Genomic DNA, 17,812 nt, shown 5'->3' with positions numbered 1-17,812 from the left:
CCCTGCCCAGCAAACACTGCTACCACTATTTTTTGTTTGTGTTATTTGTTCTGCCACCATATATGCAAAGCGTGATTGGGTCCCTTGAAAGGTGCTATAAAAATCCAAGCTAATATTATTATTCGAGAGTGAACAGTAAACAGTGAGGCTGTTATCAATGAGATGAAACAAAAAAAATTAATACTTAATACTTGATTACATACATGTCATGGTTTCCAGTGAATCCATTGTGCAGTTTGAATCCACCGGGGGAATCCAGCATAAACAACGTAATTACAGGTTGTAAATACATTGAATGGCTACTGCTGAAAAATGGCAACCATAAATAGTATTAAAAATGGGGTTGGATTTCATTAACTGATTTGAATTTGAAATTCTTTTATTAGGATAATCCCTTGAGATGTACCACCTCGTTTTCGAGGGGGTCCTGAACAAAATACAACAAAAATAACATTACAGACATACAAACATAATAAACAAAACATTACACACAAAAAAAAAAAAAAACACACAGAGCCTACAATTACAACATAATAAATAACAGGGGATAAGGATACATCAACATATAACCAAACGTTACTGTGGAAAGAGTGTGATTAAGTGGTTCAATAAGAAAAGAAAAGTGAAGAATGAGATACGACTGGAGAGAATTAAAGTCTACATGTACAGTTAGTATGAAAATGAATTGACAAGGTATGTTTGAACAGTCTGAAAGTTGAAATCGAACGAATATTTACTGGTAAATTATTCCAATCAGAAGGTGCTTTAAACATAAAAGCATTTTTTGATCTAGACTTAGAAACATGAGGTACTGAAAAGAAAAACTGTACAGTATGTCTTAAACGATGAGTGGAGGAAAAAGGAACCAAAAACTGTTTTAAATAAATAGGATAATTGAAATGAACACATTTAAAGACAAAGTGCAACCAATGAATCTGTCTTCTTATAAATGGTGTGGGCAAGTCAAGAAGTTCATACATTATACAGTGATGAGTTGTAAATGCACAGTTAAGAATAAATCTACACAATCTATTATAAACTCTAGTAAGAGGAGTAAGAGAGGAATTAGAAGCAATGCAGTACACTGAATCAGCATAATCCATTATTGGCAATATAAGTTGAAGGGCAATTCTTTTTCTGACCTTAAATGGAAAACAGTTTGGTGAACGGAAAAGAAGACTAAGACTATAATTCAGTTTATGTACAATATGATTAATATGATAATTAAAAGAAAGTTCAGAGTCAAAGTATAAGCCCAGGTATTTAATATGGTCAACTTTCTGCAACGTAATGCCATCAAGACAAGAAATACGAAATAAATGTGATTTGTATTTAAGTTTAATGTTCTGTCGAGTGCCAAAAATCATAGTATGTGTTTTGGTTTTATTGAGAAGTAACTTATTTACAGCAAGCCTGATGAAGTGAAAGTCAAACTCTACCCCTAACTGAGGACTTACTGAAATGTACATTCCTCTACACATTTCCCATTTCCTGAGTTTTAACTGATCCTCTTAAGTGCAATCACTTAAGAGCAGGCAAACACACACTTGTGGACACAAACTCTTATTAATTTGCTCCACTTTTCTCTCTCAGTAGCTGACTGTCAACTGTTACTAGGATAACTTCTCTCTCACCCAACATGTCACATTCCCCACCCATGAAAAAGGACACATCCTCGACCTGGTCTGCTCCACCAACCAACCCGTGCTCGACCTCCATCCATGCCTCTTTCCCCACTCTGATCACAAACTGATACGGTTCACCATCCCTTCTCCAACCCCACGCCCCCGCCTCCTCAGAGAAATCACCTTCCGCAACCTCAAATCTATCAATCCCCACCATCTCTCTGACCTCTCCACCTGGACTCAACCCTCACCTCACCTGATGACCTCACAGACCACCTCAACTCCACCTTGTCTACCTCCCTCAACACCCTGGCCCCCCTCAAAACAAAAAACGTCTCTTTTAACACCTCTTCACCCTGGTACACACCTGCACTCCGGAAAATGAAATAAACTGGCCGCCAACTTGAACGTCTGACAAAGAAATCATCCCTCACAGTCCATCATGAAGCCTATAAATCCCATCTCACCGCCTACAAAGATGCCCTCATTGCTGCCAAATCTGCCTACCTCTCCACCATCCTCACCGACCCCTGCCAAAACCCCAGAACCCTCTTCTCCACAATGAACAACCTCATCAAGCCTCGGACCAACAGCCTCCTTACCTCTACTCCGGATCTCTGCAACTCATTCCTCCACTTTTTCACTGACAAAATCAATCTCATTTACAAATCTCTATCCCCTGTATCTGACCTCCCAGGATCTACTCCAGCACCTACCTTGGACCCTCCTCTCCCCATCCCTCCAGACCTCCCGACCCCTCCTCCACGCTGCCTCCTCTCCCAGTTTGACCCAGTCACTCCTCCTGAAATCTCCAAACTCATCAGCTCTTCCAAACCCACTACCTGCTCCCTTGACCCCCTCCCTACTCCACTCCTGAAGTCCTGCCTCCCGCTCCTATGCCCCTACCTCACTAACCTCTTCAACTCCTCACTGTCCCTTGGAACTGTCCCCTTTGCTTTCAAAACTGCTGCTGTCACCCCAATCCTTAAAAAAACTGGTCTGCATCCCTCCTCTCTCAACAACTACCGCCCAATATCCAACCTCCCCTTTCTGTCTAAAACCCTGGAACGCATAGTTGCCTCACAACTACAAACTCATCTTCATGCCAATAACCTATTTGAACCTCTCCAATCTGGTTTTCGCCCCCTCCACAGCACAGAAACCGCTCTCCTCAAAGTCCTCAACGACCTCCTCACCTCTGCTGACGCCGGTTCCCTCAACATCCTCATCCTCCTCGACCTGAGTACAGCCTTCGATACCGTGAGCCATAACATCCTGCTCACCAGACTCAAAGACCTCGGTATCGAAGGTACTGCACTCAGCTGGCTCCACTCCTACCTATCCAACAGATCCCATTTCATCTCTCTCCACAACCACACCTCTGCCACAGCCACAGTCACTCAAGGTGTTCCCCAAGGCTCTGTACTTGGCCCCCTCCTCTTCATCATCTACATCCTCCCTCTTGGTCAGATACTCCGCCACTTCAACCTGGACTTCCACTGCTATGCTGATGACACCCAGATCTACTTCAGCACCAAATCCCCCCACAATCCTCCCCTCTCCCACATCAACTCCTGTCTGTCAACTATTAAAACCTGGATGCAACACAACTTACTCAAACTCAACAGCGACAAAACAGAATTCCTTCTGATTGGCTCCAAATCCACACTTAGCAAAACCAATAACCCCACTCTCACCATCGATGGCACCATTGTCTCACCATCTCCCCAGGCCCGCAACCTTGGCGTTATCTTTGATTCCACCCTCTCCCTTGAGCCTCACATCCGTCAAGTCATTAAAACCTCCTTCTTTCACCACCGCAACATCGCCAAAAGCAGACCCTCTCTCACACCCGCCGCTGCTGAAAGACTCATTCCCGCCTTCATCTCCTCCCGACTGGACTACTGCAATTCACTTCTCCTTGGCATCAGCTCTACCAACATCAACCGACTCCAACTGGTCCAGAACTCAGCCGCCCGCCTTATTACCCGCTCCAAATCCTGGCACCACATCACTCCAGTCCTAAAACAACTCCACTGGCTTCCTATTTCCCACCGGATCACCTACAAAATCCTGGTCCTCACCTACAAAGCACTCCACCATATGGCCCCCTCATACCTCACTGACCTCCTCTCCCCCTACCAACCCTCACGGTCCCTCAGATCCACCTCAGCCGGTCTCCTCTCCATCCAAAAGTCCAAACTCCGCAGTTTTGGGGACAGAGCCTTCTCCAGAGCAGCTTCCAGGCTCTGGAACTCCCTCCCCGAAGAGATCTGCACCTCTGAGTCCCTCACCATCTTCCAGTCCCGCCTCAAGACCCATCTCTTCAACTCTGCCTACCCATAGCCCCCCTGCCCCCCCTCCCTTTTTCATCTGAATCTTGTTTTGTTTTACTTGTTTTGTTTTGTTCGTTTTGTTTTGTTGTTTTTATAATCTACCCTGCCCTGTAAAGCAACTTTGAGTCCATGAAAAGCGCTATATAAATTCAATTTATTATTATTATTATTATTATTAGTCGCCCACAGACCTCCAGACTATTTCAGAATATATTTCAGAAGTTTTGAGTAATTTTTGGTTAAAAAATATAATAGGGGTTTGTTTTGTTAAATCTTTATCAATAAAAGGAAGTTCTCAAAGCACCCTTGGTCGATTTGTTGATGTAGTCAACGTAATCGACACAAATAATTTGCGTTGACCGTCATGTGTAGAAATCTAAAAATAACCGTCTGCCTCCAGCAACAGCGCAAGTATGGATTCCTCGCAAGTTCAACAACACGTTAAGAAAAAGGCTCGCACACGGTCTTCTAAAGTGTGGGAGTATTTTACTTGTAATTCCAACAACAATGTGGTTTGTAATCTGTAGACTTTGTAAAATGCCTGCCTGAGTCAGGATAACAGCAGCAAAACACCGTAAGTTCTGCTCACCTTTTTGTCCCTTTCCCTCCCAAGTAGAGTTTAGATGTCGAGCCCGAACTTGACCCACGGGCTGGGTCGGGCCCATATGTCCCGCTACTATCCTCGGGCAGGGGCAACTTGCCTTATGTTGGATTTATTTGATGCATCTGATTTGATATGTTGCTAAAATTGTTTTTACTGTAAGATTAAAGGGAGAAGACCTTGGATGTTAAACAAGAGCTTATTCATTATTTTACCTACTACTGTTAGAAAAAAGCAAATACAGGCTACTCTTTTTGCACTTGCTCTGTTTACTTTAATTTTTTATTTTTGTATTCCTCCTGAAAGTGACTTTATTTTGTTGTTGGATTGACAGCCTACATCTGGCTTCAGTTTGCACTAAAAATTCATTTTACTTGAACAGTGCACTGTTAAACAATTTTAATATCTAGAGACTTGAACCTTATTGAAATTTGTTTTGTGTAAATTGTTAATAATTGAGCAATGGGAAAATGATCACTAATTGAAAAATGAATCGTTAGATTAATCAAAAAATGTATCGTTTGGGACAGCCCTAAACTTGATAGCTCGACTGGAGAGAGATTTTGGGAATTACTGCAGGTGTTTTGTTCACTTCTTAATGTTGACATGTATTGAACATACATATCAAAGGTTTAAATGGTGATACATCTGAATGTGTTCAGTGCAAGTGTTTTTTGCATTTGCTTGGTAATCAACATCTGACAAGCCATCTTTAGCTACTGAATATAAATGTTTATGCACAAGTAACCACAAATAAGTAAATACAAGTAAAGACAAAAATGCTAATATAAAGCATTTATGTGGCAGTGTGCGTTTACTGCACTAAACACAAATCTATTTCATTTAATGTAAACCTCTGATATGTCTTGTTCCTCTGCCAGAGCCAGGCAGAAGCCCACTACAAGGGGAACCGCCATGCTCGGAGGGTGAAGGGGATCGAGACATCCAAGACAGCTCGTCTCCAAGATGGCGACAAGCAGCACCCTCCCCCTACTGTTTCGCCCTCCCCACCAGGCCCCTCGCCATCCAGCCCTGAGTCTGATCCTAATAAGCAGGGTGATCATCACTTGTGACATATGATGTCTCACACACACACACACACACACACACACACACACACACACACACACACACACACAAAATGGGACATATGCACAACACAGCTGTTGTGTGAAGTGATGGGATAGAAACTAACCAGAGAGGAGTGTTGATGTCCTTCTAATAAGAAGTGTAGTGTTAATATAATTAATCAGAACTTGCAGTTCAACCTGCAAATCTGATCAACAAAACAGAATAAAACATTTGTTTTAACAACCTGTGTACATTTCTCAGATACAAAGATTTAAGATGTCATGACACAGTTCAATATTGAGTTGACGTACAGTATGACAATAGAAAAGAAACTCAGTAGAGATGTAAGAATTACACAGGTGTGCATTTGACCTCAGAGAGGCAGAGTTTTAAGCACAGACGTTATTTTTTACACTTTTATATAACAGTCCTCATGGTTGAAAAGTTAATGATGTGGTTGACTTTCCACAAATTATTCTCTAACCCTAAACCTTTGTACCGTTTACAGATGACACCCAGTCCTGTCCCATCTCCACCAAGTTACCTTTGACCCCTACCCACCTTCCAACACCCACACTGAGCTCTGCAGATGCAGCGTGTCCCCTCCTGCCTTCTGTCAGCACACCTTTGCCATCCTCCCCCTCCCCGTCTGCCGCCCTGAGCACTCTCCCTGCAGATCCAGCCTCAGCTGGTCCTCCTAACACCCCGTCCCCAGCACCCAGCCCTCCTTCAGGAGAGTCAGAGGAAGAGAAAGCCAAGAAGCTTCTCTACTGTTCCCTGTGCAAAGTTGCTGTTAATTCTCTCTCACAACTGGAGGCACATAACAAAGGTAACTTCAATACGGCTTTGTCAGAGTGCACATACCATATTCAGTAGCACATCACGCCACAGAGCTTGCAGAATCTTGAGAGAAATAAACCTCTACAAACAACAGCATTATGTATTATGCACTTAGAAGCAACTTCCGAAACCCTGAAGCTTTGCTCTTTAAAAGCAATTCTGCAGGTGTTCTGCATTTTAGGTTTGAAAATAAAGCTGGTGCATTAGTGCCACTTAGTGGTACGAATAGCAGGTTAAATTCTGCATGGTTTGACTGGGTGTAGATTGGGTGGTGATAAAAAACCTCACCTCCTACCACCTAGACTAAATATTGTTGCACGCAGTAAATGCAATTACAGGAATACCCTCCTATCTCAAGTGGATATATTTTATAACATTGACAGCTTTAGAATTTGTTGTCTGCACTTTTAAACAACTATGCACCAGTTGAGCAAATAATCTCTCCACAAGGTCCATTAAGTAGCTGTTCTGGAGATTTCTGTCATACCACATGATCCTTTGAGTTCTCCTAGCTGTCATGGAATTGCAGATGTTGAGATTTCCATTTTTTAAGCACTTTAAGAAATCCTTCAAAGTTCATTCTTGATCTTGAAAACAGCATTTAAAAACCTAATCTAACCAAACCATGATGTCAATTTAGTGTTTAGTATATGCACTACACTGTAACATGGACTCAATCACCATTGGATATTTTTTTTGTTTCAAGGTACCAAACATAAAACCATTCTGGAGGCTCGGAGTGGACTGGGACCCATTAAAGCGTACCCACGTCTGGGTCCTAAACCCAGCCCAGAACAGGGAGGGGAGCTGTCTTCTGACCCCAACACTCAGGAACGCACCTTCCACTGTGAGATCTGCAACGTCAGAGTCAACTCAGAGCTGCAGCTTAAACAGGTGAGAAAGCCCACACAAAGATCCAAAGACCCTGAGTGACCCTAGTTTTCAAGCTGTCTCAATATCCAATATCTGTTCATCCGCATTTTATGTTTTAGCATATATCTAGCCGGAGGCATCGGGATGGAGTTGCAGGGAAACCCAATCCTCTGCTCAGTCGGCACAAGAAGCGCACAGACTTTATGGTAAAAACTTTCTCACAGTCTACATATTCCATATTTCTCAATTCTCCTTTCATAAACACATGATCATTTAGGTTTTAAGAAAACTCTTGCATCAACAAATTTACTTCTATTTTTATGATTTTTTTTTTTTAAAGGAACTTCCAAAAACTCTGGGGGCTGGACTTTTACCAAATCCTCTGGCTGTTGCCGCAGCGATGGCAGCCGTGGCTTCCTCCAATCAGCTGGCACTGCGTCCTCCTTGCCCGACCTCCCACCATCATCCCCATCACCACCTCCTACAGGGAACACACCTCAGCCTGCTGAGACCCGCCCCAGGTCCCATCCGCACCACGCATGGGCCAATTCTCTTCAGTCCCTACTGACGGTGACAGAAGGAGGATGATTCAGGATGAAGCACACTGTGAAGTGGAGGCCTGCAACCATGTGCCATCAAGAGCCAAATCAGCTGGTGTGGCTCCAGCTGCTGTTTCATTATAATAAAAACAGTGAACATAAATATGACTCTTCATGGTGCATACTGTGGTTGCAGACCACTGCTGTTACATTAACAGGGAGAACTAGAGATGACTGACAAATCTCATTCATTTCAAAAAGACTACGTTTCCATCCACCCCAATTTCCCTTCATCACTAAACTATCTGCCAATCATCAAGTAGACTGCAGATAGTTTGAACAGGAACTTAGAAACAAGTTTCTATCAAGCATGGACTTCTTTGAGTATCCTCCAATCTGCAACTGACTAATTATTCATCTAACATATGATCCACTGTATCTGGCTCAAAACCCTACCTCTCTTGTGTTTTTAATGTTCATCTCTGCAAGAATTCGTTACATATCCAAAGCATCAATGTTATCAAAAACAAGCCTGCTGGGTTAGATATAGTAGTTGCCTCAAATGTTAGCTGGTATCACAATGTAGCTGTCACAGTATAGTGGATTATACCACTGTAACATTCTGTTTTTTGTGGCCTATAAAGAGGAAACGGTAACAGCAATTGCCATACCGTTTGTGCAGTTACTGGTAAACATTTCTCTGTACTGTATGTCTTCAAATTTCACAGCTGGGCGTAATGGTCTATATTTACCTCTGTGGGACGGAATGAAACAGAAAGTCAAAGAGGAACAGCAAAGGGTAGAAATTACTTAATTATTATGTCTTAAAACTGCACTGATGCGTATGTCAACCCCATTTACAGTTTGGAAAAGACTTGTTGTGAAGAAGTAATTGCAAATGGTGCACTATTCAGCTATCAGTGTTTATTCTGTCTGTATGCAGTAAGTTGGAGAAAATAAGAATTGAACGGAAGGGAAAACCCATGCTGTTTCTTTAGTGAAGGTAAAGATGTAACCTCCTCCAGTTAAATAGTTCCCCTGATGATTCCCTAGATTCTCTCTGAATGGCCACTGACAAACCTGTGCATAAAATCTCACAAAGCACATAAGTAAAAGTCCATGGTGAAACGTCTCCATGTAAATGGCTTATTTAAAATAATGACATATCATTTTTTCATCTGCACGTCACTGCGCATCACAGAAAGGTTTCAGTGTCTTAATGAAATAGTTTCAACACTGTGAGCACAGCAGGACAATGGTTGATTCATGGCTTTAGCAGCAGGTCTTTGCATTACGTGCACATTTGATTATACAGACAACATTTTCACACTACCCATGCAAGGAGAGCCGAACACAGTGGGTGGAAAGACACCAGCAATATGTTACAGAAGGAAAAAGGACCACGTACACAGATGAGAAGTTGTATGCAAAACAAAAAGCATTTTTGCTAGTATTATAGGCTTGCAGTGGGATAAAACATTTTTAGTTTGTCTGATCTGCCTCGTGTGCTCTGACCCTTCATGACCCCAAACTGTCCCTGTGTCATGATGGCTTGTGAAACAACATTAGAGGAAAGCTTACAGGAAATGGAAACTGTAGCAATATTTTAAGCACTCCTGCTAACTTTTCTTGTTAACTGCAATAAAAAGAAAATGTCTACAGATGTATGAATTGTTATTTAGGAGAAGTGTATTGAAACATTACTGTAAATGTAGATTATTTAAAAATTAGAAAAGATACATGTTGGGGCTTCCTAATTGTTCAGTTAAAACAAAATTATATATAAAATCATTAAACTGAGTTTATGGTTGTAAGCAATGTTGATCTGTGTTTTTTTTTATGTAATCAGATATGACAATAACAATAAATTACAAATGCATTTGGTTAGTTTAGTAATGTGATAATTCAAGTCAATTTCTCTTTTGACATACAGTACAGTACTACAGTAATAAGTGACAACCAAACATAACAGATACATTACACTAAAATACATCCACGTTTTGGCTTTTTAAACTATTCCTGATCAGAAGTTGATTGCGTTTTTTAAAGGTTAGTGCAGTGTGCAAACAAACATTAAGATCAGTACACAGAATGACATATGCTACACATTTATAAAAATAAGTGGAAGTCATCAACTTTAAGGTGAGAAGCAAACACCTGTGTTTGCCTACATGTTTACATTAAAAAGGACAGAAGAGCTGAATGAAGGTTTCCCATTTTTTGGGTCAGCCAACTGTTAGCCAGCCAAAATAAGAAATCTAAAGATGTCACCCTGGCCCCTTAGTACTTGTAATGGGCATTTTTCCCAAAAATGTATTATGAAAGCAATCTGCAATTTGTTGCAGCCCATATTTATATAGTTTTATGGTATTTGCTCCTAAATTAAACGATTCAGATGTAATTTAACTTATGAGCAGAAGTATGTGCTCACGGCAGCATCTACAGTTTATTTAGTTTAGAGAGAGAAGCCATGATAAAGCTGCAGGCTTTCACTTTAGTTATTTAAGTTGATAATGACGAAGCTGATGTTGCTCCAAGCCCATTTCTCCTCATAGATGTTTGTTTACTGATGAAGAAGTGTATAATTATGCAAACTTAAATACCAGTCAAATAACTGGAAACAATACTTATGTACATTTGAAGTAATATGTATGTATGAAATAATACTTCTGGTGTGCACATGCAGCTCGTACCAGGAGTCGTCCCTACAGCACCATCTTGCTCTTTTTCTACTTTTTTACTGGGCTATGTTGGTGTATTCTACTTCCTCATTTACAGACGCGTCAGGATTGCCGCACAAGCTCTGCTCCGCTACAGGTTCAGCCGCCGGTCCTCCAGGAAGAAACCAGCTCCTTCAGCACAAGGGACTGATGACAGTGGTGTAGAGAGTGGAACAGCAAAGACATGCAGCTGTGAGGTGAGCAGCCAGGTGGATTTAACCCAAAGTATGGATGAGATCAACTGTAAAAAATCCTCCAAATCTGCCCAGAGCTCTGCCAAGGCCCTAAATTCATCAGCAACCAATTCTCCCCCTGAGATTGTCCCAACATCACCTTCAACCACACCTGCAACATCCTTGGTTCACTCTACAGCTTCAGGAGATAAGGAAATAAAACGGGTGACACACATGTGCTTCACTGTTTTCTGTGCTTTGTGTTCTGCGTTCTCTTACTCATGTTGCTCATTGAGGCAGACAAACATAACCGTGCCCCACAGGTACTGTACATGTTCTGTGGAAAGCTCACGTGGCTCAACAGCTGTATCAACCCCATGCTCTATGCTGTCATGAACAGACAGTTTCGACAGGCCTACAATGTGCTGCTCACTAGGGCTGCTGCACCATTCACCTGCCTCTGGACCTGGTGGTCAACACTGAGATCCTAAACTCCTGCAACTTAAAGTGATGTTTCTTTTCATATATTCTGTTATGTTTTATAATGAAAAATGTGTTACTTTGTCTTTTCCCTCACTTACAAATTTTACTATTTTACTATCTGACTTAAAAACCGAGGTCTCTGTTTTTATGTTTTTACATGTTAATTTCTGACATTGTTCATTACATATGCAAAGCATCAATGTCAACAACACATTCCTACTTGGTTACACATAGTAGCTGCGTTTTAGCAACACTTTAGCTCTGTTCTTGTGGACTAAAGGGAACTAGTCACTGACATTTTCAGTACTTAGTCTACATTTGTAGCCTACGACTGAAGGACTGTAGCAGGAGAAGAGGTCATCCTCTGTTTGGTTGGTGTAGTTCATCAGCATTCTGTCAACTAACTGGAATCATAATATAGGTTAGCTTCTCGGTACAGAATGGTCTATAGTTACCCGTTTTACAGGAACAGGAAATGTGCAGCAGAAAAAGGGTCAAATTGTGTGTTAAAGCATTTAATCGCATGTGAGTATCTCTAAATCAGCAAATCTTCAAAAATTATGAAGAAATTCATACACTAGAGCACTATGCTCAAAGTTTGCCCTCACTGTCTAAGGAAAATACAGTAACTGTGGGAAATATAATTTAAGAGAAATTATGAGCAAAAGAAACTAGTTTGTTCAGTGTAACTTCAGTTAATGTGTCCCCCACTCAAATGGTTTCCCTGGTGACTCCCTAGATTATTTCCCAAATGACCACTAACAAACCAACCATGTGCCAAGCATGTGATTTTTCAATAGGGAAATTATTTAAATATTAAAGACTGCCAGCCATGTTTTCCCAACTGGACCATTATGCACAATGACCATCACTGGTACGGTGGGGAACCTGATGACCATTCTGGCCTTCGCCTTAGACCCACGTCTGAGGACGCGCTTCAATGTGCTTATCATCAACCTGGCTGTAGCTGATCTCCTGTACTGCACCGTACTGCAGCCCATATCAATTGACTCCTATCTACACCTCAGGTGGCGCAGTGGTCAGCTCTGGTGCAGCATCTTTGGCCTGCTCCTCTTCCTCTCCAACTCTGTCTCCATTATCACCCTCTGCCTGGTAGCAGTGAGCCGATATCTGCTGGTCACAAAGAGGGCGGTGTTTGACCGTGTCTTCTCTGACCGTGGTCTTATTCTACTCCTGATCTCAGCGTGGGCACTGGGCTTTGCCAGCTTTGTCTGCCAGCCATGTTTTTCCAACTGTACCATTATGCACAATTGAATAGAAAGGTTTTGGTGTCTTACTGTAATGGAACAGTTTCAAAAGCACAGATTATATGATAAACTGTAAGACCATAGCAGCAGGTATTTGCATTACCTGCACATTTTTGCTATACAAGCTACATGCTCGCAGTCCCATACAAAGACTGTGGAAACAATAGGACTAAAAGAATCTGAGTTATGTTACAGAAGTACTAGTAAAGGTCTGTGTGATATTGGCCTATACAAACAAACTTTCATAAATGTATGACAAGCATTTTTAAGTAGTTTTCATTTGACTTTTTATGTATATTTCTTTACCTAATGTAAATCATATAGCCTATTACAACTTATTTTAGTTGTACAAATACTCCAATATTATGATAATGTTGGTACAAAACACACGTTAATCAAAATAGTTCATCTACTGAGATGAAGTCCTGTTTTGTTTATACAGTACCTTGTGATAAGTGACGTACATGCAGTATGCAGACATAATAGAATAAAACATATTTTACTAATATTTTCCCCTTCTTTCCACATTTTGTTATACTATTTGAAAGAAAATGTTCTTTAGGAAATATGCAAGATCTCGCTTCCCTAATTTAGACATGAACTGGAAAACCCCTACTTCTTACCCTTTCATTGTGTAGAGGGGTATTTAAGCAATACAGAGGATGCACATAAAATGTAACACCAGCAGGAAGCCAGCAGGAAGCCAGACATTCAGCGCACCTGATCACTGAGACACATCAACAATTAGTAAGACTGGCAGAAATCTTCAGCTTTAAGGTGAGAACGTCCTGTGTTTTGTTTCAAAATAGGGGCTTTTACTTGCCTTTTTTATTTATTCTTTTTATCAAAAAGATCCCTTAAATCCCTTGAAAGGGTATTTTATTCTATGTTTTATCAATGTTATATATCTTTGTTATATATAATGTTATAGCTTTATAGTATGCAATGTTTCATTACTTGAGTCATAATCTATGTGCATAATCCACTTTAGTGATGTGAATGTATAAAGTGGATGAAAAGAGTTTAAATGAATATCAAATCATTTCAGAATTTTTGAGTAACTGTAAAAAAGGGCAACTCTTTTGAGGTCATACACAGGACTTGTTACTATTTTGTTCCTCTCTTATTCATACTTAATTTCATTGGCTAATGTTACGAAATTATTTGTGCTTGCCAGACTGTATTTGAGGTTACTAGAGCCACAGCAGTTGTAAATTATATTACATTTGATTAAAAATGAAGAAGAAGAAAACTTGAAAACAAAGGCTTCTGTCATAGAAAGGTCTTTGTTCAAAAGGAAGTGGTGAACCACTGTAACTGTACTGTGGCCAAAAGAGAAGTTATTGTGTTATTGTGTTGACACTGCAAAGAGGGGTTGGAAGGACTGGGTTTCTGTTTGAGTTTTTACTTTCCGTGAGCAGTACAAAGAAGCTAACCTATATTATGATCCCGGTTAGTTGACAGAATGCTGATGAACTACACCAACCAAACAGAGGATGACCTCTTCTCTTGCTACAGTCCTTCAGTCGTAGGCTACCGGTACTTTGCTGTGCTGTGGGGATGTGCTGTGACCATCACTGGTACGGTGGGGAACCTGATGACCATTCTGGCCTTCGCCTTAGACCCACGTCTGAGGACGCGCTTCAATGTGCTTATCATCAACCTGGCTGTAGCTGATCTCCTGTACTGCACCGTACTGCAGCCCATATCAATTGACTCCTATCTACACCTCAGGTGGCGCAGTGGTCAGCTCTGGTGCAGCATCTTTGGCCTGCTCCTCTTCCTCTCCAACTCTGTCTCCATTATCACTCTCTGCCTGGTAGCAGTGAGCCGATATCTGCTGGTCACAAAGAGGGCGGTGTTTGACCGTGTCTTCTCTGACCGTGGTCTTATTCTACTCCTGATCTCAGCGTGGGCACTGGGCTTTGCCAGCTTTGGACCTCTCTGGCCTGTTTACGTGTTTGTGCCACAGGTGTGCACATGCAGCTTCCATCGTACCAGGGGTCGTCCTTACAGCACCATCTTGCTCTTTTTCTACTTTTTTGTGGGTCTGGGCTGTGTTGGTGTATTCTACTTCCTCATTTACAGACGTGTCAGGATTGCCGCACAAGCTCTGCTCCGCTACAGGTTCAGCCGCCGGTCCTCCAGGAAGAAACCAGCTCCTTCAGCACAAGGGACTGATGACAGTGGTGTAGAGAGTGGAACGGCAAAGACATGCAGCTGTGAGGTGAGCAGCCAGGTGGATTTAACCCAAAGTATGGATGAGATCACCTGTGAAAAATCCTCCAAATCTGCCCAGAGCTCTGCCAAGGCCCTAAATTCATCAGCAACCAATTCTCCCCCTGAGATCGTCCCAACATCACCTTCAACCACACCTGCTCCGACCACTGCAGCACCCTCTTCCCAATCAGCAACTTCAGGAGATGATGACGAATTTAAGCGTGTGACACGCATGTGTTTCACAGTTTTTCTCTGTTTTGTGTTCTGCTTCGTCCCCTTCATGTTGCTCAACATAGCAGACAAACAAAACCGTGCCCCACAGGTACTGCACATGTTCTCTGCAAACCTCACGTGGCTCAACAGCTGTATCAACCCCATGCTCTATGCTGTCATGAACAGACAGTTTCGACAGGCCTACCATGTGCTGCTCACCAGGGCTGCTGCACCATTCACCTGCCTCTGGACCTGGTGGTCAACACTGAGATCCTAAACTCTTCATACTAAAGCTTAAACTTGCCTGATGTTCATCCTGATCCCGGTGCGCTACAGAGTTGATATGAAAATAATGCTGTTTGTCTTTAAATCTTTAAATGGTCTTGCACCAGCTTATTTATCTGAACTGTTAGATCTGAATGTACCTGGTAGGTGTCTACGGTCCACGAGCAACTATAATCTGTCCCAGCCACGCTCGCGACTAAAGTCAAGAGGGGACCGTGCTTTCGCTGTTGTTGGTCCTAAGCTGTGGAATAGCCTCCCCGTCTCCTTGAGATCGCTGTCCTCTTTATATGAGTTTAAGCTCAAACTAAAGTTTTATCTCTTGGAGCGTGCATTTCTTTAAATTTTTATTTTTTATCTATGTCTTTTTGTTGTCTGAAGGATGTTTTATTCTATTTTCTTATCTGACTCTTGTTATGTGAAGCACAGTGGTCAACTTCTGTTGTGTTTATTAGTGCTATATAAATAAAATGAAATGAAATGAAGTGAATGAAATGATGTAAACCCAGTATAATAATATTATTCTTGTGAAATATACAGACATGCAGCTACATTCAGCCACTTTTAACATTTATGTTTCATTAACATTTCAGACTGCATTTGCAGTTTGCCTTTTCAGTATATTATGTATGTACAAGATTACATTATGTGTTTATGTCATGTATGGAATAAAGTCTATTTTGTAATATATAATCCACTGTTGCATTCATAATGTTGAATTAGCCAATAACCACTAGTAGTTTTTTATGTGTCTATTACATCATATGAGAAACCACCAATGTTACAAAATCAGCACAGGATATTCTTCTCGAACACAATATGCTTTATTTCAGTAATTCCGGAACATTTGACTGTGTCTCAACTCTGCATTGCCTATTACATACTGATAGTACATGACTAATGCCTTTGTTTGACATATGGGTGGAATATGCTTGTGTATGCATGTTAAAGTTGTGTCAAGACATTCTATCTATTTTTGACCCTCTAGGCATTGTTGTCAAAGACACTGAACCGCCAGTCCCGGCAGCACTATTTTTGGCGGTGTGTGCCACTAAAGTTTTAACGCCTGGCCTCTGGACTTAAAAGTTCAGTCAGGTTCAACTTTGACCTTTCTATGTGCAACCCACAAAATTACAGAGCCTGTAACCTGAAAGCATGGCAAAACCTAACACAACACCACCCTAAAATCCTCAAATGGGCCAACCAAATTTATGGATAATTAAAAATGGCACTTTTTTGCTACCTGGCACATGTTGGTGACAAAAAACTACGTTACACCTTGCCTCCACACAACGCACTATGTGCCTCACCAGGCTGTGAGCACAGTTCATACCTCTGATCATGAGTAGAGGGCCTTACAGAACCTATAACTAGTGGGGCAAAACATTTTAATTCTGGCCTGAAAATAGTACCATTTTGTTACCTAAATTAAAAGAGTTTATCCCCTGTACCATGTCTATTTTATCTTGGAGTGCCCAGGCAGCTGAGCGGTTTAAGGGGACAACCATGAGCCACAAGAGACCTTTGTTGCTTTAACTTTTTATTTATTTTTTTAAAGAAAGAAAGTGCGTCTCAAACTCAACTTGTCAAGCATGGACTGAGAGAGCTTTGATTGGCCATACAGTATTAGTTTTCAAAGTTTTGATGAGACAAACCTTTAGCATGTTCATCATTATTATTCTGTCACGAATTTAACTGGTTGGTAAGTGGAAATATATGTGGAAAAATTACTGCACCTTTAGATCAATAGATTATAAGTAATTTACCTTAAAGTGATCATATTATGCTTTTTGGCTTTTCCCCTTTCCTTTATTGTGTTATATATCTTTTTGTGCACGTTATAGGTGTAAAAAGCCCAAAGTCCACACCAAAGGGACTTACCATCTCCAACAGGAAACATTGTTCACAAACTGCTCCAAACAGCTCTATTGTAGTCCAGCCTCTACTTCCGGGACAAACGTGGACCAACAGATCCCGTTGCTCTGGACGGAGACCAGTGAAGGATATTAGAAGCACTTTTCCGGTGAGTGCTGAGCGTTACTGCGCAGCCTCCAACTGAGAGAGACGACGTAAATGTGACGTGAGCAACGTGTCTGAAAGTTGTAAGTCTTCTGGTAGCTGTGCCAAGAGAAATCTCAATCATTCTGAATCTTGAAGAGACAGAGAGTGTAGGTATATGTAAGGAGATAACATAAGCACAGGATAATTATTGCTAACTAAAATGCTAGTTAACATTAGTAATTAAACTTAAACAGCTAATGTAAGTCGAAACTGCCTGCGAGCTTCTCCTGTACTATACGGTAATTCCTCTACTATGCGACAGTAAGTCGCGTGGTTATGACACAATCGTTAGCCTATTTTTACAAAAACGGCTGCTACGGAGCCATAATGTCAGATACAAGGTAATGGAGCCTTTTATACAGTGGGTACGGAAAGTATTCAGACCCCTTTACATTTTTCACTCTTTGTTTCATTGCAGCCATTTGCTAAAATCAAAAAAGTTCATTTTATTTCTCATTAATGTACACTCAGCACCCCATCTTGACAGTAAGACGAGTGCCTAGGGAC

At 41.3% G+C, this 17,812-nt stretch overlaps 2 protein-coding genes across 3 annotated transcripts in view; both read left to right on the top strand.

The window, feature by feature from the left end:
* Positions 1-9,578, top strand: part of LOC114554612 (zinc finger protein 385A) — a 33,515-nt gene extending 23,937 nt beyond the window's left edge. The window contains exons 4-8 of the mRNA XM_028576549.1: positions 5,444-5,618; positions 6,142-6,462; positions 7,180-7,367; positions 7,466-7,552; positions 7,687-9,578. Coding sequence (XP_028432350.1) covers positions 5,444-5,618; positions 6,142-6,462; positions 7,180-7,367; positions 7,466-7,552; positions 7,687-7,914 — 999 coding nt within the window. The 3' untranslated portion in view covers positions 7,915-9,578. The remainder of the gene's footprint in view (positions 1-5,443; positions 5,619-6,141; positions 6,463-7,179; positions 7,368-7,465; positions 7,553-7,686) is intronic.
* Positions 9,579-13,208: 3,630 nt separating this feature from the next.
* Positions 13,209-15,605, top strand: gpr84 (G protein-coupled receptor 84). Of its 2 annotated transcripts, none has more exons than XM_028576551.1 (2): positions 13,209-13,306; positions 14,048-15,605. In XM_028576551.1, the coding sequence occupies exon 2, from the start codon at positions 14,127-14,129 to the stop codon at positions 15,237-15,239; it is 1,113 nt and encodes a 370-aa protein (XP_028432352.1). In that variant the 5' UTR covers positions 13,209-13,306; positions 14,048-14,126; the 3' UTR covers positions 15,240-15,605. The 2 variants fall into 2 exon arrangements, with proteins under 2 accessions (XP_028432352.1, XP_028432351.1); XM_028576550.1 differs by having other exon boundaries at positions 13,987-15,605.
* The last annotated feature ends 2,207 nt before the right edge of the window (positions 15,606-17,812 follow it).

Source organism: Perca flavescens, chromosome 4, assembly GCF_004354835.1.
Source record: "Perca flavescens isolate YP-PL-M2 chromosome 4, PFLA_1.0, whole genome shotgun sequence".
NCBI classification, from domain to species: Eukaryota; Metazoa; Chordata; class Actinopteri; order Perciformes; family Percidae; genus Perca; species Perca flavescens.
The sequence above is the reverse complement of the archived record's forward strand: the minus strand, read 5'-3'. Positions and strand labels throughout refer to the sequence as shown.